Source organism: Eleginops maclovinus, chromosome 11 (genome assembly GCF_036324505.1).
Source record: "Eleginops maclovinus isolate JMC-PN-2008 ecotype Puerto Natales chromosome 11, JC_Emac_rtc_rv5, whole genome shotgun sequence".
Classification (NCBI taxonomy): Eukaryota; Metazoa; Chordata; class Actinopteri; order Perciformes; family Eleginopidae; genus Eleginops; species Eleginops maclovinus.
The window spans coordinates 7,341,197-7,358,407 of record NC_086359.1 but is presented as its reverse complement, the minus strand read 5'-3'; the positions used below and the strand labels follow the sequence as shown (position 1 = coordinate 7,358,407).

The 17,211-nt window shown below is 41.1% G+C and overlaps 3 protein-coding genes across 5 annotated transcripts; 1 reads left to right on the top strand and 2 right to left on the bottom strand.

Moving 5' to 3' along the window:
* Nucleotides 1-400: 400 nt before the first annotated feature.
* On the bottom strand, nucleotides 401-6,560 carry tpte (transmembrane phosphatase with tensin homology). Of its 2 annotated transcripts, none has more exons than XM_063895982.1 (19): nucleotides 6,222-6,560; nucleotides 5,668-5,758; nucleotides 5,474-5,554; nucleotides 5,345-5,392; nucleotides 5,105-5,266; nucleotides 4,491-4,610; nucleotides 3,909-4,008; nucleotides 3,698-3,761; nucleotides 3,520-3,584; nucleotides 3,294-3,354; nucleotides 3,127-3,208; nucleotides 2,749-2,837; nucleotides 2,560-2,621; nucleotides 2,390-2,470; nucleotides 1,353-1,458; nucleotides 1,168-1,265; nucleotides 991-1,086; nucleotides 816-886; nucleotides 401-726 (listed from the first exon to the last, which is right to left on the bottom strand). In XM_063895982.1, the coding sequence occupies exons 2-19, from the start codon at nucleotides 5,712-5,714 to the stop codon at nucleotides 624-626; spliced, it is 1,536 nt and encodes a 511-aa protein (XP_063752052.1). In that variant the 5' UTR covers nucleotides 5,715-5,758; nucleotides 6,222-6,560; the 3' UTR covers nucleotides 401-623. The 2 variants fall into 2 exon arrangements, with proteins under 2 accessions (XP_063752052.1, XP_063752053.1); XM_063895983.1 differs by lacking the exon at nucleotides 6,222-6,560 and adding an exon at nucleotides 6,112-6,181.
* A 703-nt stretch (nucleotides 6,561-7,263) lies between these two features.
* fgl1b (fibrinogen like 1B) lies at nucleotides 7,264-9,944 on the top strand. 2 transcript variants are annotated; one of them, XM_063894280.1, is made up of 9 exons: nucleotides 7,264-7,400; nucleotides 7,473-7,571; nucleotides 7,847-8,114; nucleotides 8,300-8,459; nucleotides 8,599-8,696; nucleotides 8,793-8,881; nucleotides 8,969-9,094; nucleotides 9,180-9,244; nucleotides 9,553-9,944. In XM_063894280.1, exons 1-9 carry the CDS (start codon nucleotides 7,395-7,397, stop codon nucleotides 9,731-9,733), a joined length of 1,092 nt encoding a protein of 363 aa, XP_063750350.1. In that variant the 5' UTR covers nucleotides 7,264-7,394; the 3' UTR covers nucleotides 9,734-9,944. The 2 variants fall into 2 exon arrangements, with proteins under 2 accessions (XP_063750350.1, XP_063750351.1); XM_063894281.1 differs by having other exon boundaries at nucleotides 7,323-7,400; nucleotides 7,506-7,571.
* On the bottom strand, nucleotides 9,416-16,614 carry LOC134871548 (thrombospondin type-1 domain-containing protein 1). The gene is made up of 8 exons (XM_063894279.1): nucleotides 16,462-16,614; nucleotides 15,571-15,687; nucleotides 14,159-14,553; nucleotides 13,415-14,075; nucleotides 12,424-12,585; nucleotides 11,881-12,283; nucleotides 11,286-11,787; nucleotides 9,416-11,172 (listed from the first exon to the last, which is right to left on the bottom strand). The coding sequence occupies exons 2-8, from the start codon at nucleotides 15,620-15,622 to the stop codon at nucleotides 10,534-10,536; spliced, it is 2,814 nt and encodes a 937-aa protein (XP_063750349.1). The 5' UTR covers nucleotides 15,623-15,687; nucleotides 16,462-16,614; the 3' UTR covers nucleotides 9,416-10,533.
* Between the last annotated feature and the right edge of the window lie 597 nt (nucleotides 16,615-17,211).

Below are 17,211 nucleotides of genomic sequence, written 5' to 3'. Positions count from 1 at the left end.
TGTATTGTTAATCTGCACCTTAGTATTAAATGTGCAATTTAAATCATAGCATTTGAGCAATACTCAAGTGCCAGTATTCACAAGGTGAGCCCCTTCTCACCCTGACAAATGTGAATTGGTTTCCTGTCACCCTGTGTTCTTGTTACTGTGTGGTTTTGAAATGTGTTTCCCCTCATTGATAAAACAATATGGGCCTTTAGTAGAAGGATGTTCAAGATCAAATTGACTGAGGGGGGGGGTGAATTAATACTGGTAGCCCAAGAAATATACTGTCAAAGACAAATGCAGCATAACCTTTTAGCATATCATTTCTTCAGGTGCAAATGTTTTTCTGACTTTCACATTTCTAAATGTCATTTTAAGACCCCTAAAACCATTACCACAAATACAAATCAACTGATTCACAGGAAGACGTAACATTTAATGGGAATTCTTCACATTATACATTTCAGTTTAAGTGCCGCAGTCTGACTTAGTGCCTAAAGATTGTACAACATAATGTAATGCCTCTTCAATTTTACCATTAAACTCTTGTGGTATTCACTGTACTTATTCCATCTCCCCATCAATAAAAGTAAAACTGTAACAAGTCGTTTCATCTTCAGCTTTCTAAAGGGCTTTTATTATGATTCTGAGAAGAACATCGAGACACCAAAGTCCTCCTTGTACAGGTCCCAGGTTTTGGGTTTGTGGGGGTTGTCCAGCTCCTCTCTGGGTAGAAACAGCCTGTGGAGGGAATTCAGAGTTCAAATTCAGCACCAACGTCAAAAGGTTTGAATTACAGCGCTAACTACACAATTGCATGAGAAACATACTTGTTATCCTCTATGAAGGAGGTATTGAACCAGAAGTAGAACGGAACATCTTCATATCCTTTCGGAAGGCCCTACAGCGAATGATGGAAGCAAAAGAAAAGTGAATCATCAGACAGTCATGCTAAACATCATCTTAACTGATGTCCGGTTCTGAGGTATAAATGCAAGCACTCACAGCACTCGACTCAAACATGACCTTCACATCCCCTTCAACCACAGGCCCGTTCTGTAGGCTGATGACTGCTGCATTGCTGCCCACATCAGGAAATACCTAAAAGAAAGAACACATTCACACACTCAACAAATGTATCAATATGACGTGGTGAGTGCATGTGTCTAGTGTGTGACTTACTGTGCAGTTATCCTGTTTGGCACACACACATTGAAACACCAGCTCTTTCTTCACAATGATCTTCACCTTGAGATCACTGCCATTGCCTTTACCTACGCCTGGGCGGAGAAGCACAAACAGTCAGAAATTAAGACAGGCACAAGAACAGCACGTAAAAGGATAAAAAACGTTCATTTTGGGTTTACCTGCTATGGAGTGGATGCGGATGCTCTTGATCCTGAAGCTCTTGGGTGGAGGCATCTGTCTGTCGAACTTGGTCTTCATGACCTCGTAATATCCCACATACCGACTCTATTGTTCAGACAGTAAAGAGCTGAAAAATCTTCACCCAGTGACTCAGTGACATGATTGGGTTTGTAGAAAGGTCAATCCTGTTTAAAGGTCTCCTATTATGCTCTTTTAAGTCATATATTATAGGTCTCAAATCTATAAAAAAAACATGTCTCTGGCGTGTTTTGCTCAAAATACCAAACAGGTAATTGGTTTTAGCATGTCCGACATCCCTCTTTTTCAGCCCCGTTTTCGAAAGTGCTGATTCTGTGACTGTCGCTTTAGATTTGAGCTGAGCTGAAGCTGGCCGCGCCCCTTTGGAGCGCTGCTCTGTCTGAAGAGAGAAGCTTCTAACGGAGAAACTTAGCTAAACGCTGCCGTGATTAAACAACATTTTATGTTCCAAACCACATCAAGCATTATTTCTGAAACACTTCTCAGTGTTTCCCACTAGAACAGAGACATTATATGCATTATATATACAACAACTATAAGTCCCTCCTGCAGACATCCTGCACCGAGACACAGAAGTGGTGCAGAGGGGATTTAGCTCGGGACTGCATATTGCGGACGATAGGTTGGGACGTGTCATGTGGGACGGGACGTTGCCAGGAGTTCAACGTAAAGCCAGCCCGCATTTCCGATATGACGTCATAACCGAAGCAAATCTGGAACAGTTTTTTAGAGATGTGGGTAAGGAGGAAAAGAGAAAGGGTTGTTTTTTCTGACAATTTGCGAGTTTCCTTACACACCGGGGACATATTTGTGTATAAAAGACAGCAAAAAGTGCATTTTGCATAATAGGGGACCTTTAAATGTTGCTTTCACCACTGTCTTCCATAGTTTCATTTGACCACTAGGAGTCAGCTATATTTTTGTTATGTTCTAAAGTTCTAAATAAATTTCTCTTCAAATATTTTTAGTTAGTTTGGTCCAAGTGACTTCTTGTTACCTGAGAGGGCGTCTCTACTCCCTGAAACTTTGAGCTCTGACTCTTGTCCGTCCTCCTCTCACCAAAAAAGTCCAGACTATCCTGGTGGACAAACAGAAAGGAATGTAAGGAAGTGTTGGCAAATGTTTTCCTTATTCATTAACCTTGCCGGTTACAAATCTGAACTGTACCTGTGCACTCTCGAACTGGTCACTGTCAATAAGCCAGGTGCACACCATAGTACCCGTGCGTCCTGTAAAAGAGAGCAGCAGAAGGTAAACAAAGAGTGAAAGTAAAAAATGTTCACCCAACTAATGATTTGTTTAACTGAAGCTATTCACAAAACTGATATTGAAAGAGGAAGAGATATGCGTCATCACCTTTCCCTCCTTTGCAGTGAATGGCGATGATGTTTTTGGGATCAGCAGACATCCACTCTCTCACATTTGCTGTGTATTTCAGCATGTCCCTGAGGCAGATAGAGGAACAGAATGGAAAAGAAAAACATTGAGATACAACACATACTGCTAGTTAGTGATGCATTTTGTTTCTTTTTGTATTAAAATACTTTATGGAAAAACATTGCAGACATTTCACACGCCTTAAAATAAGAAAAGCGTTGTCAACCATGTCAACCTAATACAACAATATCGAGATAACAAAAGGGCCTATTGTGAAGCTGCAATCTGAAGGGTCTCAGTATAATTACAAACAATGGGGAGAGTGATACAAGACATCACACAGAAAATGCTACTCACTCCAACGAGGGAACATTGTGATCATCTATGAAAACGCGCTCAACCTTGTAGTGGAAGAACTGGGGGTCGTAGCCTTTCTCACCTGGAAACAAACGATATATTTGTATGGTTTGTGATGATGTATTTACAACGCATGCGACATGTGACGAGAGGAGGTGCCTACTTACTGCACAGGTTGTAAACTTTATAGTGGCCTTCATGTTTAGTGTCTAGGAACCTTGCCACCTCCTGCACAGAAAGAGAAGAGGGATAGGTTTTAACACCTGTGGAGGTGTGTAAGGTCTGTGGGATTATTTTAGGTGAGAAGTTCCTTGTAGTAATCATGCCTATGAACGGATTTGATTTAAGATTGGCAAGTGTTATTAGATTCATCTTAAGTGTGCCCGGACTTACCCTGATTGGATTCCTATAGAAGGACTGCTTTCCAGAGGAGGGGAAAGACATAGCAATGACACGATCTAGAAAACAAATGTTCCACTTCTTAAAAGGTCATTTTGAGTCAGCTATATGTACATTCTGACATGCACATATGGTATTTTATTTTTTAGGATATACATCACATAACACCTACCTGTCACATAGGTAAGGTCAAGGTCAAATCCATCCTTCTGATAGCGTCGTTTGTTCTCAGAAACCTGGAAACAAGAATAATTCAATGATGGGGAATAAGTACACATCCTCCCAATAATGCCAACTGTGTTTCAACCCAGCGGCACTCCTCCTGCAAACTATACTATATCTCATGTTTACAGTTTTCTATGCATCCATGGTGTTGACCTTACCATCCTCCTGGTGACCTTCTCCAGCTCTTTCCTCTGAGCTGCCAGTCTGAAAACCCTCACCAGGATTATTATTCTCAGGAAACGGAAAAACGTCACCACCCTGAGGAAGAATAAAGTAATATATGCTCAAGAATTATTGCTCAAAATACCTAAAAAGACATATTCAAACCAGTGGTAAACCCTATACTGAGTGATGTTGGGTTTAAGCTGGGTTGAAATTAAAACTACAGGAAAATAAATGTGTATCGAAATCTCCAAACACTCAACAGGTGCTTTTTTCAATTACCCAGACTGATTAGACCTACAAGTCAGATGGAAACTGGAATGACATGCTGTCCCCAATCTTTACGAACAGACGTTAAAGCTAATCAAGCACAGTTAGTTTCCAGACCTGAGGAGCAGTCTGATCAGGAAACACAAGTGAATAAACCTGTGTGGGTGGACCATGAGTGTTCATGTGTGTGTGAGTGTTTATAATTGTTTATCAACTACAATAAAACCAAAGGTTCAACACAAATACATGAACAGCTTCTACTCAGCCATGTCCATGAGGTGCATGGGAATGCAGGGGAAAGCAAGTACCTGGGGATGAGATTGGCTCCTGACAGGTCGGAGAAGGTGTAGACCATGGTGACCACCAGCGTAATTACCACAACACAGGCGTCTATGATGTTTAACTTGGAGCTGAAGTAAACTTTGAACCTAAACGTTAAATTAAACACAACATTAGACAATCATCATGCCCAGATCATGCAACTAATAGTGTCTGAATCCAACATTACTGCAATAGAAAGTATTTTTCAGGCAGGCTGCTCTTACACTCTGAGTGATTAGGTTTCCCAGGGACAAGCCCCATACATGCCATACATTTCCTGTCCAGTTTCCTCTTCATAACTTCCTGTTTAACAGCTTATCACACTTGACTTCTGCTGACAGGGTACTACGGGAATGTTTGCATCACTCAAACATTTCTCAAATTCACTTGAAAGCAATTGTCCAGTAAGCTCAAAAAGGGGAATTGCATGTGAATTTTGGGAAATAGATTACAACATGTTTTATTCTATTACAGCAACTACCCAACCGTGCTGGAACTGTCAACCTTCTTACACAGTCTCATCATACAAGTAATATAAGCTTCACAAAAGACAAGATTTTTTTTTCCTCAACTGCATGAAAAGTCTTCCTTTGTCACTTACCCTTCCACGTACACCCGCAGGAGAACGTCAGCGAGAAAGAATAAGGAGATGATGAGGGACACTGCCTCTATGGCATCTCCAACCTCTCTGCTCTTGTTTGACAGTGCTAAGTCCACAATCACCAGCACAAAGTCCACAATGATCAGTATCACTCCAAATATGCTAGAGGAGAAGACAGATGGTTCAGCATCATCAAACACTACCACGCAACAACAGAAAACACCATTGGCATTTACTCACCGAAATCCAAAAGACATAACAAAAGGTGTTATTGTCTTGCGGATGTTGCTGGAAAAAAAGAGGGGAAATGAATGCTTTTCACTCCATATCACGTACGAGTTGTAAAATGTCCAAGGCGAATAAACTTACTGGTACATTGTGTCTGGTGCCACACTGTCATCCTTTCCATCCTCAATCTTCACTTTGGCATCCTCCATCTTTGCAACGTTTCTAGAAGAGAAACAGAAAGATAGTTAGACATAAAGAGAGACAAAAGATATACACACACAAAAGCTGGCTGCAAAAACCACATATGCACAACAGCAGGATTAAATATTCCTCACCCATTTACACCTGAATCCGACCCTGGACTGAAATACACCGAGGACATGATGAGTGTGTCTCCCTTCTTGCTTTGTTCAGAACGTGTGGTCTCTGAAAACAAGAGTGCGCAAAGATTAAAACTCCCCTGTTCAGCATGTTGCTTTAATGTTACAATGAGAAGAAGAAGAAAAAAAGAACAGCAAGAGGGCAAAAACGCTGTGTCCTGTCCTGAAACTGTATCTCTTCAGGAAAAAAAGCACCCTTTAAAACAGACAAATATCTTTCATCATGAAACCTACAGGATGCATTAGTGCTGCTTTCCAAGCACTAATCGCTTAGCAACCTAATTAGCCGTTGATGCAAAAACATGTAGGCACGCAATTAGCAGTTTGTTTAAGAAAAGTTCATTATCTAGCATTCCTTATAAGCTCTAAAAACAACCAGCTTGATTTAACAACACAAACCACCCGCTTTGGAGGTCCTCTCTCCAAAGCGCAGTCGCTTCTTCTTCTTGGACTGTTTGTTTACCCAAATTAGCCCCACAAATCTAGCTAAACTCTCACAGCCTGCTTACCGTTAGGACAGTCATTCGTATGCTTTTACGGGAGTTTGTCTTGTGACTTCTTCTTGTGAGGACAAAGGAAGACGGTTCAAAGGTTAGCCGGGTAGATTTTTTTTCAGTCCATCCACTTTTTCTCTTTGTTTTTTTGCAAACGCAGCGGTATTGGACTTCCTTGAGCTCAGTGAAAAAACGCGCAGCCCTTTCTTTTGTCGACACTCTTCGCTCATCTGTTCTCATCAGAACCACTTTCACACGACACTTATTAAGTCTAACTTTCCAGTGCAGAACTTTTTACTATTATCTGATTTAAAAACAGGCTGCTGCAGCCCTCTCACATCTCCCTCCTCTCTGCAACATCTGGTTTGAATTGAAATTGCAGTCTCAAACGCCAAAAATATTCCCTACCCTGTTCAAATAAGTTAACCGGTAGTCCATGGCAACAACTATTACAGTTTACCTTTTTTGTTTCGAATAAAATACGAATTCGCATAGATGTTAGCATAGTTCTGCTGAAATTATATTTCTCAGTTAAAGGTCAGAATAATTGTTAGAAAGTTCAAAATTGGCAAAAGGGAAAAGCAAAATGTAGGACAAACAGGAGACCAAATGGTGACATTCCTTAAACAGGTTGTAGAAAAATCTACAGGCACATTGATTTTAAAAAATGTAATGGTTTAGTGAAAATGTATTGTAACTTTACCATACCAGAAACTAACACAAGGGGAAGCCAAATCTACAGCACGCATTGTGAACTAGCTACTCTGTTTATGTACCTTTTCGAATTTAGTATGTTTTGTTCTGATTAAATTAGCATTGCTTTGAATTAACGTCCTACTGTTCTTTTCCTAACCTGTGTATATTATTGAATGTTGAAGGGTGGTTAACTCGCGTTAACTTAACCCTTTTTGTAAGGGTCAAATTCATTTATGTTCAATGAAAACATTGTGTCTTGGATTGGGAGAACATACATCATTGATTTAAGGAAAAAGGTGGTTTATTCCTAAAATATGTATTGACCAAAAAAGGAAAGTACAAACTGTCTCAAGTTCAGTGTTTGACAAGGTTGGTTCATTCTGGATCCTCTAATGTGTACCATGCAGAACCAGCCCAGCCTATAAATAATACTGACACGTTTTTAGAGGAAAAGAACACGGCACTGGGAGAAAACAAGGGAGACATCGTAATATGAAGGTAAGCTGGTGCACAGATTTTGACTCAAAGTAGCTTTTCTTGGTATTCTTAATATTCTGTTTATTATTTCAGACTAATAATTCAGTAAGGGACTTTTTCCAAAAGGTCATGCCAGTTTTGCTGTTGTTGGCTCTGGTGTGCCCAACCATGGCTTCTTCTTCACCCGTGTCAGTATGTAGCTTTTCCTACTCTTTAAGCACTTTAGGTTCCCTGCTTTTGTATTGATATTGAAAATGGAAACCATATATTTTAAACAGAAATTACAAGCAGGACTGTTAAAGAACTGTCATTCTTAGAAAGTCCAGATTCCATTTGAATAAAAACTGTTTTATAGACGGCTTGAGATGCGCCCTTTGGCTTTTGCTGGCTCCTGTACGGATACCAGTATAGTATTAAACAAGGGTAGGAATGTCATTTATAAGTTGAAATTGTTTTCCTCATTGAAGGCAGTGGACTCATGTGGGCCAGACGTTGCAGCTCTCAAGCGCAGCATAAGAAAACTGGAGAATAAACTCTTGATCAGGACTTGGCAGGTGGAGCACTTGCAGACACACAAATACTTCCAGGTATTTCAACCTCCCAAGTCTGATCCTGAACCTGAAACGGAAACAGCTGTCGATGTGAACCACAACAGCAGTGGGACATTAGAAAGCTCTAATATGACACTGATGAATCCACTTCCACCAGCAGGAAACTTAATTGTCCATGACAAAGGTAAGACACGCTCACAGATGTTTATTTTAAGTAAAACAGTTGTGATGTGCAGTGATGTTCACAGTCTACAGTGAATGATAGCCTCTTATAGCTCTATAGGCAATATAAGGTATATTATGATTACAAAGGTAAAGATGACAATCAGCAACCGGTAAGGCCTTTTCAACGCTATTTTATCTTGTCAGACTGTTCCGAGCTGTTTGACAGGCTGAAACCCCCAAGTGGTTTTTACCGCATCAGACCCAAATTAAACCAGGAGCCTTTTTTGGCCTACTGCGATATGGAGGATGGAGGTGGATGGACTGTGTTTCAGAGACGTCGGCATGGAAAAGTTGACTTCAACAGGTATTTCAGGAAAGAAACTATATGTAGATTGTGTGGGGTAAAAAAATCAAATCGTAGAAGCATTGAATGCCTAGCATCATTGGGGCATCGACACAACTGTTTCAATTTAGAAAAATATCTGTCTTAATTCTCTTTTAAGAGACTGGGTGGACTACAGAGAAGGCTTTGGTGACTTTAAGCTGTGGAATGATGAGTTTTGGTTGGGGAATGAGCACATGTATTCTCTACTTTCAGAAGGTCAGATATAACTAAATCCAACAATCTTTTTTCTATAATGTTCTGCCTGGTTGGTTGATTTCTTTCTTCAAATCTTTTGCCTATTCTTTTTTGAAGGTAAGAACCTGGTGAAGATAGATCTCATGGACTGGGATGGGAAGAGAAGTTATGCCTTTTATAACAACTTCAGGATCACCGATGAAGCCGTAAGACATGGTTGTATAGTTTTGTTTAACCATTCAGAAGTAACAATGTTTCCCAACAAACATCCCTTCCTCAAACTCCTATTGCAGGACAAGTATCGTCTCCAGTATGGTGTTTATAGTGGGCAAGCTGGAGATGCTCTGACAGGCGGTGGGGGGATGGTGGAGCAGTGGTCTGCTTGCCTCAGTGGCATGCAGTTCAGCACTAGAGATCAGGTTTGCCTTCTATCCATTTTTACCATATCATTTTAATAAATGTAACTCTATTTACTTTTATAACGCTGATGATACTCATTGACAGGACAATGACCGTTACGTTCAGGGGAGCTGTGCTCAGGAGAATCAGGCAGGTTGGTGGTTCAACAGGTGAGGCCTTTCAGATAAATCCAAGTGGGAATCATTGTTGTTGTTCTGTCTGTTATCTTCTTTCTGCTTGATTTTTGCACAAGCATTATACTTATTCTTGTAAAAAAGTAATTACTGTATCAGGTTTTGAGTGCATAACAAATCAAGGGAAATTACTGGTCAAGCCAAGGACATATTTCTTTCCAATTTATTCCAAAAATAAACAAAACATTTTAAGACAAAAATGCTTTAAAAAGGTTGAATCAATTTAATTTTCATTGTAGAAAATGTAACATCCTTGACATTTTGTACTAACCTTTTATATACAGATGTCATGCAGCCAACCTTAATGGGAAGTTCTACCGCAAAGGGAAGTACAAGGGCCAGCATGACAATGGTGTGGTGTGGGGGACCTGGAAAGGCCTTTGGTATTCCATCAGACACACCGCCATGAAGGTGCGGCCTCTGGTTTTCTTGGACGGCATGGGCAGTGGAGCAGGAGAAATTTAAACATCACACTTCATATTCCCTTGTGTGTCTCAAAAACGAAGGCAAAGACTGATTAATATCTTTGTGTTCATTTGTTTGCCTTTGCTGCACCCTTTGAAACCATTATCAAATGTTAATGATAGTATCTTCTATTTTCCAGTCAGTACTATTTCCTATAAGTGTATTTTCTAAGTGTATGGTATTACTCCTAACAATAAAACAATCTGCAAAACAGCCATGATGCCTCACTGACATTTATAAAGTTGTTTGCCCAAAAACATAACTGCATACTTTTGCTCTTCCTTTTGCATTTTTGCAGAGAATACATTCCAGTTTGTTGACACCGCCTAGACAATTTTTCCCTAAACAACATCATCGTGAGAGTGGTTCTGACAAAAGCAACGTTTTTTAATGCTTACTGTACAGCAAAACTTCACAGCTTAAAAACAAATTCAGTAGTGTAAAACAAAAAGACTAGCATGTCTTCTTTAGTCTTTTGAATACTGTCCTTGATAGGGCTTGTGTTTAACATTGCATACACGAGTACAATGTCATGTTATGTACAATCTATAATGGTAAAAAGTAAACCATTACATTAATGAAAATATCTTCTCAAGAGCCAAAACATTTCGAACATAACAAATTCATTATATTAAAATAATTAAGGTTAAAAAATAAAAACTTAATTATTCTTTTTTCTTGTAGATAAACTCTTGTTTAATGTAATATACAAAACAATTTTCAAGTTTTATAGATATATCAGAAAGGATTAATGTAAGGAATAAACGTTAATGGAAATTCCTCCTGTGTAGTACAAACCTCTACTCCTCTTCCCCTTCATATGCTGAAGACAGATCGAGGTCCAACATCCTCTGCTCTGCCTCGCTCAGCCTGTAGGGCGAGCCACCACTGCCGGTGTAGCCGCCGGACATTGGCAGAGAGTGGCAGCGACCTGTCCTCTGCTCCGTAGGCATTGCACTAAAAGTAGAGCTGCGCTGACGGCCCCTGACCCCCGAGCACGACTGAGCCTCCTTTAATTTGCGAGCCAGGATGTTTCTTTGGATAGGCGATGGGCCGCGACGGTTCCAGTTCTGCTCGGCACGCTCTGCCCGATCAACACTCAGGCTGGGAGGCCCCGCTGCTGGACCCCCTATCCCAGAGATTCCCTGAACACCTCCTGTCTCACCACTCCTTTGCCTTCCCACAGTGCCACTGAGGTCTGCTTGAACATGTTTCTCAGATGCTGAAATTATGTTTGTGTTGGTTCCTGTATGTTTGATTTCATTGCTGTGTGAAGTCACAGCTGTTTCTATCCATGGCTTACTTTGGTCATTTCTCTGGGGTCTGGATTTAGCCCAGTCTGGGGTCCCGTGCTCTGGAATAGGGTAGGAGCTGTATGGCTGCCTCTCTCGTCCTCTTTTATTCCAAGAACTTCCTTCAGGAAGGGTCCGAGATCCCACCTAAAAAAGAACAAGATATGTTTGTTAACTAGAAAAAAGGCTTAATCCGGACTGAAAATTAGAACCAATTATACGGTCTATAGAGTATACACTATATGGATGTGGATAGATACCTGTGTCATGCTCCTTTCTCTGAACTGCCTGGAGTGTACAGAGGATAGAGGTTGGGGTTTGGTGTCATTAAAACTGGAGGTCCGGCGGAAATTTGGATTCTTATGATAGGAGTTTACCATCCCTGCATCTCCTCCCCCTCCTCCTCTGAGACCTGCTAACCCACTCCTCTCTACCATCTCCACCCAGTCTGCGGTGCGGTCCCGCCTATTTGAGCTGCCCCCTCTTGCATGGGCAGATGCAGAAGGACCTAAGACCAGCTCCGCTCTGGGACTCAGTCTGTCTGACGTGGCCCTAGGAGTCTGCGATTGAAAATAATTGTGGTTTGCGTCGTCCTGGAGGCCTAACGGGAGAGTTGGTGTAGGAATAAGCGAGCTTGTGGGTGAAGCAGATGTCTCTACCAGGGTGTCATGGACTGGGCTTGAAGAGACATGGTACAGCTGAATGGCCTCTTTTATACCCTTCTTCTTCATCTCTTTCAACTGCTGCTGAGCCAATCGGTACCTAAAGAGACAATTATATTGTTATTTCTATGACGGAATGACAGAATCGTTTCACAATAATTTGTAATAAGAGAGAGCATTATTCTAAACATACCCAAATATTGGTGGCAACATCTTCTGACATGTGGGGGAAAGCCTTTCTGGGTCCTGTGGGAGAGGCTGACTGCCTAAGGAAGGCCTGTCTTTCTGTGCTACACCGACAACCACACCTATGCCCCCCTGTTGGCCATGGCCGTCAATCAGGCTGGGTCTTTGGAGGCTGTGGCCACAAATGGACGCCTCATCGGAAAGCTTGCGTCCTCCAGGGGAATGCATGGAGCCTCTGCGGACGGAGTTGCACTGGGGGGTCTTGCAAAGCTTCCTCCACAAAGTCACCACAACTGTAGCCAGAATCACAGCCAGGCAAAGGGAGATACCTGCCACCACAACTATGTTTCCACCAAGGGGTGCAACATCGACACCCACAGGTTGGAGGGATGGAGAAGGGGTAGGCAACACTGGGGAGAAAGTGAGACGATTATGCTAATATGACAAGTATGCACAACATCATTTTTTAGTGAGGAAAATATGAGATTTTCTGCAGAAATTCTAGGAACAGAGAGAGTAAAAAAAGGAGATAAGGGATGAAGGGACTGACCAACACAGTTCTCCAGTGAGCAGAGGGACTGTTCGTTCACCATGCCAGTGCACTGCATCCCTCCTACACCTGAGGGCAGCAAACACTCACGCACTCGCTCCCTCACCCCCTCTCCACAGCTCACACTGCACACACTCCATGGCAGCCACGGTCCCCATGACTCTGCAGAAAAACAAATTACCAACAAATTTAAATTTGCAGATACAATTCAAAATTAAAATCACTTTTAATTAAAAACGTCATTTACATGCAATGCTAGGAGTTAAAAAAGACTCGACCATCATATAACATTGACTAGTTAATGCCTTATCCCCAAAATAAGCAAGGACAAGGTGATAGAAGCATTTTATATAAGAAGAAGGTGATAGTTTAATGTATCTCCATTTAATGTGTTAAGTCATAAAATATGTGTGGCTTACATATAAACGTATACTTTAGCTGGTTTTCTGTATCTGAAAACATGGACAATGTGTGATGTAATTAGGTCATCCTTCACTTTAATACCAAAACAGGATTATAATATTCTAGTCTCACAATGAAACTTTATTTTTAAAAGTTGAACTGCATAATGCATCATGGTGAACCTTATGAGGTTGTCATCTTTTTTCATGATGCAATGTTCACTCTGAACAGGACAGTGCTATTTTTAAATATGGAATGACAGCGTGACAATGAACTAGCAGATACAATACCAGGAACAGGAAAGCATAACAGCTTAAAAGTATCCAGCCATCAGTCATTTTTATTGTAACACCTGTGCTTCTCATATTGTGACGTAGAGTTAGTAAATGCCTTCTATGGAAAATCCCTAGCCTTTAATGAGGCAATTTCTTTACTAGTGACTTTGTTTTTGTCAGATTAGATACATTAGTGGAAAACGTGGAAGAATAAGGAAAAATAATTCCCCTCAAAATGAATGTTCTAAAAACATCACAGTGTAAATGTGCTTGGCAGCTGCCAGATGTTAATGTATTAATCATTTAAATCTCACCTGCACTCTTGTGAACCACCAAACAGGTCTGTGCAGGACTAGGGGAACGACTGAAGTTGAAAACGAAGCGAAAGCAGTACTTGTACCTTCCTGTGTCAAACACAGAACAGTTGAACTCAGTCTCATTCTCTCCCTGAGTCAGCCAGTTATAGGCCAACAGAGGTGAGGAGGGCTCTTCAGGTCCAAACCCGTTCAGTGCTGTTCCTCCTGGATCCATCCCAGAGGAGACAGCAATGCTTCTACCACCACCTGCATCCTTATAAAGCAACACTTTCCCATTGACGTGGGCACAAGGTGGGGTTATCAGTTTGACAGTCATAGTTCCTTCACAACCACTCCTGTAGGCGTTGGTGTTTTCCACTAGCAGCCTATAGGAGAAGATACGGGACAGGTAGAGCGGCCCAGAGCTCTTCACATCCTGTGCCGCATGAGGAGACCTTAGAGATACTCGTATGAAGTCTCTTTCTGTGAAGGGGAAGGCGCAGGACAGCTCTACACTCTGGGAGCGGAGGGGTTTGATTGGGTGTTGTGTGCGGGCTTTGACCTTGTCGATGGTGATTCGTCCTATCTGGTTGTACTCCATGTAGCTGACTTCTAGGAGGAGGGCCGAGTCAATACCCCTGGAGCAAGCCTGAAAGTGTTCATTAGTGGATATCCCAACCTGTAGAGAAACAGAAAGAAAGCATGAATCACTGTGGGCATTTTTCTGCAGCAAAAGAAAGACTTATTTAAGAGCAGTCTTGCCTGAAAAGATCTTGAGTGGTTTCCGGCCCTGTCCACAGCGATGTGAAAGGTGGGCCACTGCACCTGCAGTTCTGAACTCCACCACCAGGTAGTACTTTCCACTCCACTGTCATGTGTGCCATTAACCCCAGAAACAGCAGAGGTGCTGGTCTGCCTCAGCAGGAACCGGAAAGTTCCTGCGTACAGGAAGCAGGAACAGTTGAACTCCACCCTACCGGCCGATTGGTTGTCGGGGAGAGTCCTGGTCTGAACAGTGGTGTTGGTTTCCGTGTTGACCAGAGAGAGGCTCGTGTTGCAGACGATGCTGCTGTTGGATTTTGTGCTGAAGTCCACAAATACACTGGCATTGCTAAGGGCAACGTGGAAGGAGGGCCAGATATTGAGCCCTGCAAAAGCTAAAAAGGAAAGGATGCACAGAAGTGAGACAGGGCAAAATGATAGATCATGTTACCTTTCTGTTCATGCATCCATACACAAAAACTGTCAACCGTGGAGAAAGAATTGAGTCACAGATAATACTGTTGTTACTTTGTGTATTTCACATCTGCTTTTTGTATATATTTCTTGATATGACTCTGCAATTTGTCTGTGACTGTGGCTAAAGGGTATTTCTGGTTCATTTTACTACAGGGATTTAATAACATGACATTTAATAAGAAAACTATTCATAATAACATTTGTCTGGAATATTACAGGAAAGGTTGTGTCATTAATTAATGTTTAAACTGTCTTGAAATAGTACGTCTAAGGCGAACATTGTTAATTGAAACCAATCAATTTGGGAGAGTTTGGAAATAACAATGCATCATGATTTATGATACCAACAAATCTCATGTACAATCATTCATTCATTACACAAATGAATTATGTATAGGACTACTGGCAATTTATTCCCCATTTCCAAGTCACACTAAGCATTTTAATGACCACAAAGCCACAAAGTATGGAATTTACCCATTACAACTTAATAATACATTTTAGGCACAGACACTGTGGGTCCACTAAAACAACTGATAGGCATCAGTAGTAATACACTTCATATTTTACACAATTACACAAAATAGGTTAGGCATTTAGTTGTTAGCCACTAAGCGGTACTTCTGAGTATGTTAGCCTATTACAATACCCCCACCCGGGGAAAAGTAAATATATTGAAGCACGGTAACATATTTTCAGAGTAATTGTCCTGTGTAGTGTGTGAAACGTGTTGTGCAAACTCTACATCCTCACAGAGCAAAGAGGGTGTGGGAAGAGGGAGAGGATGACCTTCTTTTACCCTGTCATTCCTTTGCATTTTTCTCCAGGGTGGTACAGCCCGTTTAGTTTATGATGTGTTAGCATGTTCAGATAATTAAGCAATCTGCCATCCTTTCAATTGAGTATTTTTATTAAGATAGTTTGGTGAGACTCACCATATCCCATGAGCGCCAGCAGGAAGGGCAGCAGTGAGACAGCTTGTGGCATTCCGATGTCTGTGCCTCTGTTTTCTCCTTCACCACATGACCTTCCTCTTCCACCATCCCTAACCTCTACAAATCAGAAGAAAACAAATCTGAAATATTTAAATATTCCACAAGAAGGCAGCAGGTAATAACTAAACGCACTTGTAGGAGTTAGCAGACAGGCGAAGGGATGGAAGCACAATGATCTGAGGTATGCAAGACAGGAAGGCTAAAAGCATGGAGCTGTGACCCTGGGTTTTCTGGATTTACAGTGGCGTCTTCCTTTTCCTTCCATCTTCACAATGGGAAGCCCGTAGAGAGCTGTAGAAGTTGCTCTTAACAAATATTTATGAAGTCGAAATTGTTGTTTGGTTGGTTGGTTTGGATTCTCCCGATTCTTACTCAGACAAACAATAGACTTCTGACTTTCTCTGAAACAAATCCCAAACTTGATTTTCAGATGCTACAACTTACAATTTAAACTCCTATTTAAATACAAACCATTTTGACCTGCTTTACACCAGCCACGGACTAATCACAAACGTTGTGGTGGCAATTAATAACATCAAATGGATCAAAACGTTTACCTAATTATTATGGGAAAGAGTCTCATAGGATACACCCAGTACACTTTTCACACATTCATTATACTTCACTCAAATGTTTGCCACTGGGAAGACTGAATTTATCAAATAAAATCCCTTTGTTAGAAATATGTATGTATCATTTCACTCGACCCCTAAAGTATTGGCGAATTTGAAACCTATAAGGATTCTAAGCGTGAGGCACTGCATGCAGAGTGCTAAAGATAAGGGGTCACAATCGTCATTGTTTTTAAGATGGATATTAAGGATTACTCACATTTCTTTCTTGACTCAGCAGAGCAATATTCCTATCCAATGTTCCAACACAGAAATCGGCAACAATACTCTCTTCATACGCTGGTGATACATGTCTTCTCGGGACGGCAGTGACAGTCGGCGGGACAGTCAGCACCAACAGAGTTCCCTGAAGGCGCGCGCCTGTGTCGAGAGCGCGTGAGAGAGATCCGCTCACAGTTCAGTCACTTCACGGTCAGCAGCCGCGGGCCTATTGAGTACTTTTTGAGACTCACAAATGTTTTCCTTACATGTATTTTCTTTTTTATTGACTATTCAAAACCAATGTGTGTATCTACAGCTCTGGATCAAATTAAGAGACCACTGTCACTGACTGTGTTTGAGTAAAATGAACATTTTAGTATTTTATTTTTTATAAACTAATGGAATGGCTGCCAAACATGTAGAGATTGAGTGGTTTATTACATTTCAGACATGCACCTACTTACAAATAACCAACTCAGCGTAGCATAATAATGACGAATAAAACAATAAAAGATATCAGATGAAAAAAATCGAAAGTAAACAGAATACAAGAAAACATTTTTTGTACTGTTTGAGGGTTTAATCATTTTTTTGTATGATATTGTTTAACAGTTCTAAAGTTTTCTTTAAACTCACATTAGGATCTAATACAATTTGGGGTCACTTTTGTTTTACGTAAACGCTTACCATAAATGTAATGTTTATCGTCATGCCAAACAATTCACTGGTTTGGTATGAGATAAGATGG

Excerpts from the sequence above, each read along its gene's own strand:
- tpte (XM_063895982.1), bottom strand. The coding sequence starts at position 5,714 with ATGTCCTCGGTGTATTTCAGTCCAGGGTCGGATTCAGGTGTAAATGG. Across the intron at positions 5,555-5,667 it reads TCGGATTCAGGTGTAAATGG|AAACGTTGCAAAGATGGAGG; the intron begins GTGAGGAATATT and ends TTTCTCTTCTAG. Across the intron at positions 3,355-3,519 it reads TCTATAGGAATCCAATCAGG|GAGGTGGCAAGGTTCCTAGA; the intron begins GTAAGTCCGGGC and ends CTTTCTGTGCAG.
- fgl1b (XM_063894280.1), top strand. Across the intron at positions 8,882-8,968 it reads TCAGGATCACCGATGAAGCC|GACAAGTATCGTCTCCAGTA; the intron begins GTAAGACATGGT and ends CTCCTATTGCAG. Across the intron at positions 9,095-9,179 it reads AGTTCAGCACTAGAGATCAG|GACAATGACCGTTACGTTCA; the intron begins GTTTGCCTTCTA and ends ACTCATTGACAG.
- LOC134871548 (XM_063894279.1), bottom strand. The coding sequence starts at position 15,622 with ATGCCACAAGCTGTCTCACTGCTGCCCTTCCTGCTGGCGCTCATGGGA. Across the intron at positions 14,076-14,158 it reads ACCACTCAAGATCTTTTCAG|GTTGGGATATCCACTAATGA; the intron begins GCAAGACTGCTC and ends GTTTCTCTACAG. Across the intron at positions 12,586-13,414 it reads GGTGGTTCACAAGAGTGCAG|AGTCATGGGGACCGTGGCTG; the intron begins GTGAGATTTAAA and ends GTTTTTCTGCAG.